Below are 13,029 nucleotides of genomic sequence, written 5' to 3'. Positions count from 1 at the left end.
ATTTCCTAAAATCCTGAACTAATCCTGACTTGCTGGACATACCTTTCAGAGTAGAGCAGCAGGGGAGTTTTCAGGCAGCCCCCGAAATTTGCTTTGGGGTCATATAAGTTCAAGTTATACAGCAGTCACATTGGAAATATGCCTGGAATTAATCACATGCCTGGTGAATTGAGACAGGAAAAGTAGTACATATATATATATATATATATATATATATATATATATATATATATATATATACACACACACACACACACAATCACATAGTTTTATATATATATATATATATATATATATATATATATATATATATATATATTATATATATATATATATATATACACAATCACATAGTTATACATATTATATACATATCTATATATATCTATCATATATATATATATATATATATATATATATATATATATATATGTATATCATATATGGGTCTATTTCAAAATATGGAATACTTACATTATTGAATCCCATTTCATCGAACCTAACTTCATTGAATCTCAATATACTGAACTCCCTTAGCTACGAAAAAGAACCCCTGGAAAGGAAACACTTGGCCACCATGGTGAGCTTTGCCCTTCATCCACTGTAGTGTAATCTTGAAGTTGGTATATTTAGTTAGGGGTGAGTGGGGACAGAGCCCCCAACATCAGGAGGTGTGGGGGATGAAGCCCCCACTTGGAGGTTTTTTGTTTTTCTGTTTATTGTTTTGTCCTGGTGGTCAAGTGGTTCCTTTCCTGGGGTTCCCTTTCGTACTTCCGGGAGTTTGATATAATAAGATTTGATAAAGTGAGGTTCAATGAAATGGAATTTGATAAAGCAAGTATTCAATATTTTGAAGTAAATCCATATATATATATATATATATATATGTATATTGTGAGAACAGTTTACCTTATCCTAAGGTAAGTAGTTGATTCAAGAGTTTTTGGGAATGGGTTTATTTCTTGACAATCTCATATATGACTTCAATTTGAAAAACAGCACAGGTGCTGGAGGTACTGACAAGTGAACTTTGCAACATTACAAGTAGGACATCTCCAAGGAACAGTTAGTAGAAATATCCACTACTTCAGAGCCTTTAATGACAGCCCTCGGTGCATTAATACTCTCCATGTTGCTGTTGTGGGCATGTAGAGAGCACATATTTACCAGAAGGTATACCTGGGGAGACAAAGGTAATGACAGTCATGAGAAGAAAAAAAAAATATTATAGTTTGGATAGGATGTTGGATGCACATAGTATCAAATGAGGATATTAGTATTAAACAGAAAAAAAACAGTCCTAGCACATAGATGACTTTACCTCATTTTGAGATAGATGAGGATTGGGTGTTTGCTGGAAGCTAGTTCAGCTGCAAGTATGAAGTCTATAAATAAGGAATATCATGGGCTTTAGCACATTGTTCACCTTGCCTTTAAAGTTTGGACCACCCTCATTTTTGCCATGGTACAAAACCAAGGATGATGCTTAAACTTCAAAAGTATATTACAAAAATGCTTCTTAGTAGTGCCTGTTCCTGTTCCAGTCACATTCTCATCAGCTGATGCTATGTCTAGCCTTGTTGCATCTTTCTTTGAGATATCTGCACTATGTTGTTTCAAGGAGGTGTACACTTGTTCATACGCCTGCTTTAAAACATCTCCTCTAGTTTTTGTCTGCTGACCTGCTGATGGTATTGCACTTAAACCGATCATTGTTTGCTCGTTTATACTATGTGGCAAACATACTTCACATTTAAAGGCCTGTCAGTTGATAGATGCAGCATGTAGCTGCTATTAAAGAACAGCACTCTACTGCTTTTTTTGTTAAGTGAATATCCAATCCAAAGAACAAAATAAAAAAATGGATTGAAAGATAACAATGTACATAGTTAGTATTTAAGCCCTGTTCAACACTAGGCTTCACAAAAATGCATTTTAATACTGTCTTTAATACCAGTAGACTATTGCTGAAAAGAGGACCTTATGGTCCATCCAACAGCCTGTGAAGTCCATCCATCCATCCATCCATCCATCCATCCATCCATCCATCCATCCATCCATCCATCCATTTTCTAAACAGTTTGTCCTGTTAAGGATTATGCTCGTAGTAAGCTGAACAGGGTAGATGACATTTCCATATGGCCATCAGCAGTTCCCAGTGCATTTCCATTTGATCTGAGTCTTTCCCAGGTGAACAGAAAGAGATAATCCCTCCAAAGTATTTTGGGTCTGCTGTGGAGCTTCCACTGAGTGGGCTAGGTGTGATGTACCTCCTGCAGGACGGTACCTGGAGGCATCTTCACAGAGTGCCCAAACTGCTTTGTGTAAGTCCTCTCAACATGAAGGAGCATTGGCTATAGTCTAAGACCATTGGTCAACTATTCTGGGAAGGAACTTAATTTCTCCTGTTTCTTTTTGTGATCTCATCCCCTTGGTCACTACCTAAAGCTAATGTTCATAGATGAGAATGGGAGCACGGACTGACCTGTAAATTGTGAGCTTTGTTCTGTGACTATGACACTTTCTCCACCACAGCACTTCAATACAGTGCCTGCATTGTTGATTCCATTGCACTCATCTGCTGGTCAATCTCCCTATACCTTTTATTTTCACTCATGAAAAGGAACCCAAGATACTTAAATGTATTTACCTGAGTTAGCTGCTCTCCCTTACCTGCAGAAGGCAACCAACTCTTTTCTTGAGCAGACCTCTAACTTCTGCTTTTTATCCTTTTATCCCTGCTGCTTCACACCCATCAGCTTAAAAAAAGCAGAAGCAGACATTTCTGAATGTAACTTAACTGTGAGAATATAGACAAAGTTCTCAGTCCTCAGATATGGGGATTAAATGGCTTACAGTACTTCCCATGACATTCCAGGTCCAGGGTCATGTACCTTCTCCAAATCCAAAAAGCATGCATAGCCAGTGTTGGCAAACTTCACTGACTCTCCAATATCAGTGAAAAGAGAAAGGGTTGATGTATTGTTCCACAGCCAGGACAGAACTGATTTCACTTCTTTTGAATGAAAAGCTTGACTGTTAGATAAAGTCTCTTTTCTAACACACTGACATACACATTTTTGATGAGCTTGAAGATGTGATCATCTGTAAATGAAGGGTTCCTATTATGTTATCGAACTTCAGCAAGTTCGAACCCTACATGGTCGAAACCATATAGTCAAACTTGCTGAAGTTTGAATAGAGAAAAAAATAAATAAACGATGCAACAGTAAACTAACTGTTGCAAGAAGGGAGGCAAGGCCCCTTGCACCCCCCACCCCCCCGCTCTTTAAATATACCAACTCCGAGGCCGCACTATAGTGTGGAAAGATAATATTTCCCTTTACTGCACTGTAGTGCGATCTTGGAGTTGATATATTTAAAGAGCGGTGGTGTGTGTGGGGGTGCAGGGGGGCTTGCCTCCCTGCTTGCAAACAGTTAGTTTACTGTTGCATCGTTTATTTATTTTTTTTGCCGTGTTTGAAGTTTTAAAACTTCGAACAGACAAGTTTGATATTGTCATGTTCGAAGTTTCAAAACTTCGATCACGTAATAAGAACCCGTAAATGAATTCAACATCCCGTCATTCTTTCTGAAAATGGAGATCAATGCTCCAGTTTACCAATCTACAGGTACTGTCACAAACATCTACATAACTCTAAAAATGTGCAAGCCATAAACCACCAAAACTGTCCTTCTACATTTCTAGCTATATCTCATCCACTCCTTCAACCTTGGCACGACAACACATTTAATTGCTGTAGTAACCTCATCTACTGAAATGAAGTTAATCCTGAAAACTAAAAAATAAATAAATAAATAACTAGTTATTACATTTGACCAGTTATTTAATTTTTACACATTGTGCATTCTTTAGACTGTATTTTGAGATGGTTGCACTCGCAGAAGCCTTAGGCCTCATGGCTACTATTTGTGTTCCAGGGGACAAATCCTGATTTAAACAAATAAGTAAATGTGCATATACATAAATAAATAAATTCTGTATAACTTACACAGCCAGCAGTAATGTTGGTCCCATTGCACACTCTGTACTTTGATTGCAGTAATAGAAAAGGGCCCTTCTCAATCGAAGTAGGATTTCTAGATAAAAATACATACATGAACTTATAGACTAGAAGTAAAATCAGAACTGTATGCTCAGAATTAAGCATGAAAGTGAAAATGCTCTGGCACAGAAATATAGCAACAAAACTGCAATGGGAAAATGGCTTTTAACACCTTCTTTGTCCATCTTCCTTAATGCTGTGTGTATTAACTTCATTCAGGTTGGGTATAAGTAAAAGGTGTAATGGTAATTTGGTCATGATGTGGGAATGCTTATTATTTTCATTCAACTTTAATTACAGATTATGCTGTAGCTACTTTATCAGTTCGATAGCTAACTTTTTCAATGTCTCATCATGGTCTGTACCTTTCTTGTGATAGTACCTCACAGCTAAGCACAACACATAATGGAGTGGATGAAAAGTTTCTGTCTCTGTCCTTATGACAGTGAGGAATTAATTCCACAGCCTAGAAGTGCCTTCAGGCATAATCTGACCATCTTGGGGACTACTGGATATCCCCTTCGGGAAGACATCCATACCTCTCCATGACTGCTCCAAAAACATTCCTTCTTTTTGCCGATACACACCCAGAATCCTTATTCCAGGCAAACAATCCCTCTCCATGAGATGCCAACTTCTTTGAATATAGACTGTTACAACCCCCTATTTTATTTATCACAAATCAGTTGTCATTAATTGAACTTCCTGTCTAATGCAACCATGTAGATATACTGACTATGCCATTTTCTTAAAGCAACAGCCATTGTTTATACACCATTATGGCAAGATTGATAAGCACAGTGTTACTTCTGTGTGTCTGTGTCTGTATGTGTCTGTGTGTGCAAGCGCACGCATGTGTGTGTATGTCTTTCTGATGCAGAAGGAAATTGTTGGAGTTTACCTTCGAGTGACTGTTAGTTTTTATTTTCTGGGGACTTTTAAACTTTGACAAATACACTGTAAAAAAGGCAAATCATTTTTATGTTTGTCAGTTTCATTCTCAAAAATGTGTTTGTTTGGTATAAAACTCATACCAAAGAATTCAGTTACCTATACTGGAAAATTCTGCACCACCACATTTAAGTTCTGGTGCTGTAACAAAACTGTATTTATTTGTATGGCTCGTTGACCTTCGGATTGTTTACCAGACCTTACTGGTGGATGTAGCAGGCAGTTTTGGTGCAACTTATGCCAACGGTTCTGATTTATTTTTCCTTTCACTGCATGCATGACTTGAATTGTTTCTGCTATTTTATCCACGTAGGGATACGAAGAAGCCAAAGGGAGATGAGAATGTCCAACCAAGTGATGTATAAACTGCATGAAAGAAGATCTGTGACAGTTGGGCATGACTGTTGAAAAGGGTAGGACAGTAGCTGTGAATTGAGAGAGGTGGTGACAGTTCCTTTGACTCTATTACCCCATGTAAAATGGAAAAAAGGGGTTTGGTGATGGTGATGACAGAGAAAACATTCCTGCCTTGACAAGCAACACCAGACATCTGTGCTGCGAGCTTTACTGAGTGCTACTCATCTGCAGCCGTTTACCTGAATATAGAATATCTGAGCCAAAATGTGTACAGCAGAACTGTTGTTGGAAATCATACTCGCTGCAGCTAAAAACATGCTTTCAATTGTCAGACCAATGGCAACAACAAAAATAGTCTCACTGCTGAATAAACTGACCATATAGGATGACCATGAGGCATAGCTAGTGGTATTTGAGGGATCTGCTCTCCAGGAAAAATGGGATAGAAATGATTGGGCAGAGATTCTTTCTTCCCAGTTCACTGGGGAGCCAGTGAAAGCTTTCATGGATATGAAAGGGACTGACTATAAAGACACTAACAAAAATGAAAAAAAAAAGTTAACCGGAGATGGTATTACTTTGAAACACAAACTCTGGAGTTTCATAGCTGGAAGCTTTTTCCTAATGAAATGATAAGGTCTCAGTTCTTTGAGATGAAGCATATCATTAAGTTAATGAGTAAATCTGAGGGTCAACACTATAATGGTAAAACAATAGAAATGCTGGTTAATGATACATTTAAAATAGCCTATTAGTTTACACAAGTAGGTGTTTCAAACTGACCATAAAGTTGCAGAAAATACTGTATACTAGTAGAAATATTGTTAGTCAGTGAAACGATGTTCAGATCTGCACTGTGTAGAACTGTATACCCATTGAATGTGATGAAAAGTTTGCAAGAGTAATAGAGTCATTTTTTTTTCCTTCTGCACTAAAGCCAAGTTCATTAAATGTAATGTTCAAATTGTAGAAGTAAAAGGGTAATATATTAGCTCTTATCTGGAACTCATACCAAAACCCTCCAGCATACTATGCTGATATCACTGCCACACTAGACAGATAGGTGCTGAGTTTTCCTTTAAATGCCTTACCTTTTCAGATAGGAAACTACCATCATGGTGATCAAGGTAAAACCACACACACACACACACACACACACACACACACACACGCACACACGCACGCACACACACACACACACACACACACACACACACACACACACACACACACACACACACACACACACACACACACACACTGCTTAATTATTGTTTGAATAATTGAAGTGAATGAATAATAGTAGCGCTTATTTGTATTTAAACTCAAGACCTCCAGCATACCGTGCTGGTATCATAACCACTAGATCAACAACTGCCTTTGGACACATAGGTGTTGAATTTTACCTTTAGCAGCAATGTTTTAATTTATGTCATGGAACTGCAAGAATTATTAGATTCAAGCAACATGGTCCCCCATACTGTATAAAATTAGAGTATGTTTATCAGAAGAAAACCCTCACTAAGAATGCATTTGAAGAAGTCTGTATACAGTGAACATGAAACGGTATCACATTACTCAAGTGGAAATGCAGGCTTTAAAGATTATGGAGACACAATGCAGGAAGGGAAAAAGTAAATGAATAAGCCCATAGACATGCCTCTGTCAAACCTGGAGAAGGGAGGGGCAACCTCCAGATACTGTCATAAGATTATATAAGTGTAATAAATATAAAAGGATAGGTGTTAGAAAGTCATAAAGGTGCTAAAAGTCGGCTAAGATTGCACAGTGAAGAAGAACCTGCAAAAAAATACACCTGGAGAGAGATATCTACATACATCTATTGCACTGCAAAATTATGTCAATTAAGGACTCTGCAGCTGAGAGTGTTGAGCCTTACCAGGGAGTTATGGAACATAGAATAGAAAGTGAGAGAGAGGGAATGACAGAGACTGTGAAGCAGAATTAACTGATTAGATGCTGGATGCATGCCTTATGTCTGCAGGAATCCTGCCAGCTAAAGGAAGGACATTCCAGGCTGTTAATGTCATATCCTGAAAGTATTACAAAGGAGAGAATAGAGCTTGCCAGAGGAACTAAATGGGCGTGCCTTCGTTGAAGGTTGAACGTCGAGCTGGCACCTCGGCGTTTGTGAAAATCTACTGCCAATCATTAGCGGACCGGAGTTCCGCTGTGGCGACCCCTAACCGGGAAAAGCCGAAAGACAACAACAACAACAACTGAAAGGATGCATCTCTAAGAAACAAAGTTAGGAGGTCAGAAAATTGCACAACCTGAGCAGAATTCTATACATTCTGTCAAGGTAAAAACAGAAAGATCCAAAATGTAGAATTCCAAGCAGCAGGTGAATATTGAGAAAGAGAAACCTAAAAATAAGAAAGACTTTGGCTAACAAAGTTCACAGATGACTGCAAACTAGGAGCCATAATTGAAACTCCTAACGATGTGGACATCCTACAAAAGGGCCTCACTGAGACAGATGCCTGGTGTCAAAGCCATGGCCTCAAGATCAATACCAAAAAGTGCATTGTCATCCCCTTTGGTAAAAACTCTGTACCCAATGAGCTACCACATAGGTGGTAGTCTACTTAAGACTGAAAGTGTGATAAGAGACATTGGGACACAGGTGGACAGTAGTGTCTCCTTTGATAATCACATTGCCACAGTGGTCAGGAAATCCTTCTATGAGGCATACCTCATCACAAAAGGTTTCCCATCCAGGAAAAAAGAGGTCATTGTTCCCCTCTACTCATCACTCATTAGACCCATTATAGAGTACAACGCCCCTTTTGGTATGTACCTCACAAGATATCTAAAACAACTGTAAAGGCCGCAGATATACCTCATAAAGAGGATTACTGGCCTCAAACAGATGCCCTATGCAGACTGTCTCAAAAAACTCCAGCTTTACTCCATAACATATCGCCTACTCAGAGGAGATCTTTGTCTAACATACAAAGCTATGTCAAACCCAGAGCTGTTGGATATGTTCCACTTAAAGAAATCCCAATCCGTCTGAGCTACACGCTCTAGGGACCTAAACCTCATCACCACAATAAACAGAACATGCTGGAGGGATAGATTCCTGTCCCAGAGACTTCCCATACTCTGGAACAAACTACCTATCTCTAGCAAACAAAGCTCCTCATTTAGCACTCTTCAAGAAAAATCTTGATGATTGGATGGGAAATAGGAAATTCACCCTGGGGATCACCTCTGTGGCTCTCCTCGACAGGGGCACAGGAAAATAATTTTCTTGGGTGGTGAAAGCCAGGGTACCTTTTTGGCTAGGCTTGTATAGGCCCTAGAGTTGAGAGCCTAGTACCTACCTATGAACCTATGAACTTTTCTAGTGTAGATGATGAGGAAGAGACAGAACCTATCAGAAGTCAAAACTCTTTTCTGTCATTATGAAATGGAAAACGCAAGTAAAATAACTCTCTAGGCAACGGGTGTAACTAAGAAAAGAGTAAAACTGAAAACAAATTTTGTTCTAAGATATTATTTGCTAAGGGGAGTGGCACAGTGGATAGTGTTGTTGCCTCACAGCAAGAGGTTCCCTGGTGCTGGGGTGCCTTTTGTGTGGCATCAGTTTGTACTCCCCGTGTTTGTGTAGGTTACCTCCAGATACTCTGGTTTCCTCCCATATTCCAAAGAAATGCAGTAGGTGGAGTGGGCACTCTGAATTGGCCATAGATGTGAGTGTGCATGTGAGTATGTGGTATGAAAGAACAACAGGCTAGCCACATAGTGGTGTAAACCTTGGCTCTAGATGATTGACATTTTGTTGAAGTGACACCTGACCTCATGTGCAAAAATGGGAAAGAGGGGTTGTAGATGGGTGGGGAATACTGTTTGTAGCAACCTACAGAAGGTAATAGAATAATCCTCACACTGGAACAGAAGGAGAGCAAACTGCAGCAGGAAAGAAAAATAGAAGGGTAGGGTATAATGAGACAAAATAATCATGAAGAGAGCCCAAATGATATTCCTTTTGAGTAATAAAATACAGAAACTTAAAGAGAAGGAAGTGGATTCTTGTGTCAGGTTTGTACTGAAGAGCAGCAAGAAACATTAAATAAGAGGGAGACAACATGTATCACTAAGGAAGAGAGGTATGAGCTGCCTTTCTTACTAGAAGAGTTGGACAGCAAGGCCAATATTCCAGAAGACTTGCTCTTGGTGTATGTGACTTACTTTGATATAAGGCCTATCTATAACGCAGGCTTACACCAGAGTAAGTCACTTACACCAAGAGCAAGTCCCCAAGAGACCAGTGCCAGTATTGATAGAAGAGATAGTAGTGTTTTCTGCCTCATGAAAGGTTGACAGTGATGAAAATCTGACCTTCACATAAGCTGAATCATCTTAAAAAAGGCACAATGGGAAACTAGCAATTTAAGAAGGGCAAGGGATAAACATAGCTAAAGTTGTAGAAGAAGTTGAGCCAAATGTTCCCACTTCCTGCCTGTACTTTGAACTTATAAATAATTTATTGTCAGGGTAAGGAAGGGGGGGGGGGTGTAGATCAGCTACTGGTGCCAAACCATTTTGAACGCCACTAAAATAAGCAAGCTCATAGTGATATACTGGGAGGGGGGGTCGCCAAGGAATTGACAACACTAAAGCAAGAGTCCTAGAAGGCTTTATTGGCCAGACATAATGAATGATATTTAGAATTTCAGTGTTGGATACTCAGAATGTCAAAAGTAATGCACCAGCTGTGACAGTGCTTTAAATTCAAGCAGTTATAAACATTAGTGGACCATCCCCAGACAGATGGGCTGGTGGAAGTTAAGAAATATAATTTTTATTTTAATTATTAGGTAGGTGGCAAAAACAGGGACCAGTTGATACCATACCTCCTGTTTGCCATTAGAAAAGTATCACAAGCTTTGAAAGGCTTTAGTCCTTTTGGATTTGTAACCAGCAGGTACAGTTATGGACTACTGGATATTGCTAGAGAAACATGGGAAGAAGAGAAAACTTGATTTAAGCATCATAGAGTACTACACCAACTAACAAGAGAGGCTGACTACAGGATATTGTTAGTGAAGCTTGGGGAAGAAGAGAGAAAATCTGATTTAAGTATCATAGAGTACTACATCAACTAACAAGAAAGACTAACAATAGTAATGCTTATTATAAAGTAACACACGGAAGGAGCCTAGGTCCTCCTCCAACACATTATTCTGCATGTATTATTCCTACAGTTTCCATTTCTTTATATGTTAATGTACCCCTGCCCTTTACTAAAGATCCCACTTCCAGTTCTTTTCTCTCTTGGTTACTTTATTCACTACTGCTAGTGTGATTGGTTTAGACTTTGATTTCCATTTTCTAATGATTGTTTTTTTTTGTGTCCACCATAATTAGAGTCAGCTAGGAATCACTATATCTAGGCAATACTGATTCTGTACCACAGCTCAAAAAAAAAAATTCCCCTGTCACACTTATTTGCTCACCCAGTATTTCTGACAGTAGTCTGCAGGGAATTTTTAAGTCAGTCAATTACTCTCCCAAAAATTATGTTCCCAGTTACTTCTTTCTTCGCCATCATACCTCAAACATTTGTCATCTACCTGAGGAAAAATTGTTTTGAGTCTGCTTGGGGTATAAAAATACCTATGCAAACACATCCAAGCAAAGAGCTTACATCTTTTATACTTTGTTGCATATTTAGGAGCCATACATATATCCTCCCATTGCTTCTTTGTGAATTGATTATCCAGTCTCTCTTCTCAATCCATTCTAACCTCTTCTGATTGTTTCCTATAGCCATCATGCAATATTTTGTATGTCCTACAAATTATCCCTTTGTAACAACAGCTTCTGTTCTAGATTCTATTAAAAACTCTACCAGTGCTAGACTTTCACTTAGGATCCCCCTATTTCTTTTGCTTTGCCTACACTCAGATATCAGTCCTTGATAGGGAGGGTAATCTCCAGGTTGTAGTCCAAATATATTATTGGCCTCTTCCCATTCTATTACCTTTCCCTTTCTAATTATTTGTTCCCAAAGCCTTGGTAATTTTCAGTTTTCTCCGGTAAATTGCAGCCCCCTTTTGCCTATTATCTATACCCCTAATTGCAGTCATCACTATTGGTGGAATCTCCTTTCTCCATTCTCATGTTGACTTAGTTCTTAAAATACTTTCTGCTACTATATGAATATAATATTCTGTATAGTTATTCTCCTTAATTATCTGCAACCAAAATCCCAGTCTCTCTCCTTATTTGCTGAGCTTCCCCCCTGTTTCATCATCATCCCTTTCCCCTCTGAATTATAGCTTTTTGCTTGTGCTATAGGAGCATTAACTTTGTAGCTCCGAAATACCCCTTCAGATCAGGTAATCCCAAACCATCTTGTTCTCTTGAAAGGATCAACTTATCCCACTTGATTCTTGCCTTTTCCCCCTCCCAGATCAAATCTTTATTAATTGTTCTCTCTGACTTCTCTGCAGTGGTGGCTCATGCTATTGGACTGAAGGACTGCATGCATGATTGGCAAGCTCCTATCCGGACTGCTGTTTAACCAGTCCAGATCGAAACTGCGCATGCGTGCTAATCCAGACCGCTGTTTCACCAGCCCAGATTACAAAGAGAGGCATCTGTACAGTGATGCCTAGAGGTCTATGTGGTTTGTAACTGCATAGATTGGAAGGAGATGGGACTGCAGCATCCGCTGATTGGCTCCCAGGAAGGAAGGGAAATGATGCTACAAGAGAGGAATATACCGGTAGTGTGTATGTGTGTGTGTGTGTGTGTGTGTGTGTGTGTGTGTGTGTGTGTGTGTGTGTGTGTGTGTGTGTGTGTGTGTGTGTGTGTGTGTGTGTGTGTGTGTGTGTGTGTGTGTGTGTGTGTGTGGAATGCCCCAGTTAAATATACCTGGTCACTAGAGTTACTCAGGCTCAAACCCTGTACCTTAGGTACAGGTAGCAAGAGACTGAATTCCCTACTCACCACCACTTGTGAAAACTGTTGAGATTTTTGCCTCATATTTTTGTTCTGTTCTGTTCCTCATAAAACCTGTGGTTTTCTGGATTTTTGTAATCAGTGAATGACAGACATTTGAATTTCAGACTTCAACCTTTTATTCTAGCAATTTTCTAAGTTTATAAGTTCAATATTTGAAAATTGCCCCTTTTTTGGGGCTGTATTCCCCCATTATTGGCTTTGTCCAAGTTTTTTGTGCTAAAAGGTTGAAAGCTATGGTGAAAACTGAATTCAATTAATATGTTTGGGGGCTGTATTCCCCCATTATTGTCTTTGTCCATGTGTTTTGTGCTAACAGGTTGAGAGCTATGCTGAGAACCTAATTTACTAAATGATAGCCATTTAACTTTTAGTCTTCCGGTGTTTCAAGAAACAGCTGATTTGGCATAGTGGTATATTGCTCTGACTGTAGTACACAGGGTTCTGGGTTCAAGACTTGGCAGTGAAATGCATGGTGGTAACAACATTTTATTCTAGCAACTTTCCAAAATTATACAAGCAATGTTTAAAATGTGTCCCGGGTTTTTGGGCTTTTGTCCCCCCCCCAATAATTTTTGCTTTTTCCAGATTCCTTGTGCTGCAAAGTAGAGATATGCAGTTGAGTGTCAAGTGCATTTTACAAGGAGCTGAGAGCTTC

At 39.1% G+C, this 13,029-nt stretch overlaps 1 protein-coding gene across 1 annotated transcript in view; it reads right to left on the bottom strand.

The window, feature by feature from the left end:
- The window catches only part of LOC122797691 (squalene monooxygenase-like), a 290,180-nt gene that overhangs the window by 65,560 nt on the left and 211,591 nt on the right, over positions 1–13,029 (bottom strand). The window contains exon 10 of the mRNA XM_044066226.1: positions 4,014–4,101. Coding sequence (XP_043922161.1) covers positions 4,014–4,101 — 88 coding nt within the window. The remainder of the gene's footprint in view (positions 1–4,013; positions 4,102–13,029) is intronic.

Source organism: Protopterus annectens, chromosome 3.part1, assembly GCF_019279795.1.
Source record: "Protopterus annectens isolate FY-2018-M chromosome 3.part1, PAN1.0, whole genome shotgun sequence".
NCBI lineage: Eukaryota > Metazoa > Chordata > Ceratodontiformes > Protopteridae > Protopterus > Protopterus annectens.
Note: the sequence above shows the minus strand (reverse complement) of the source record. Positions and strands in the feature narration are given on the sequence as shown.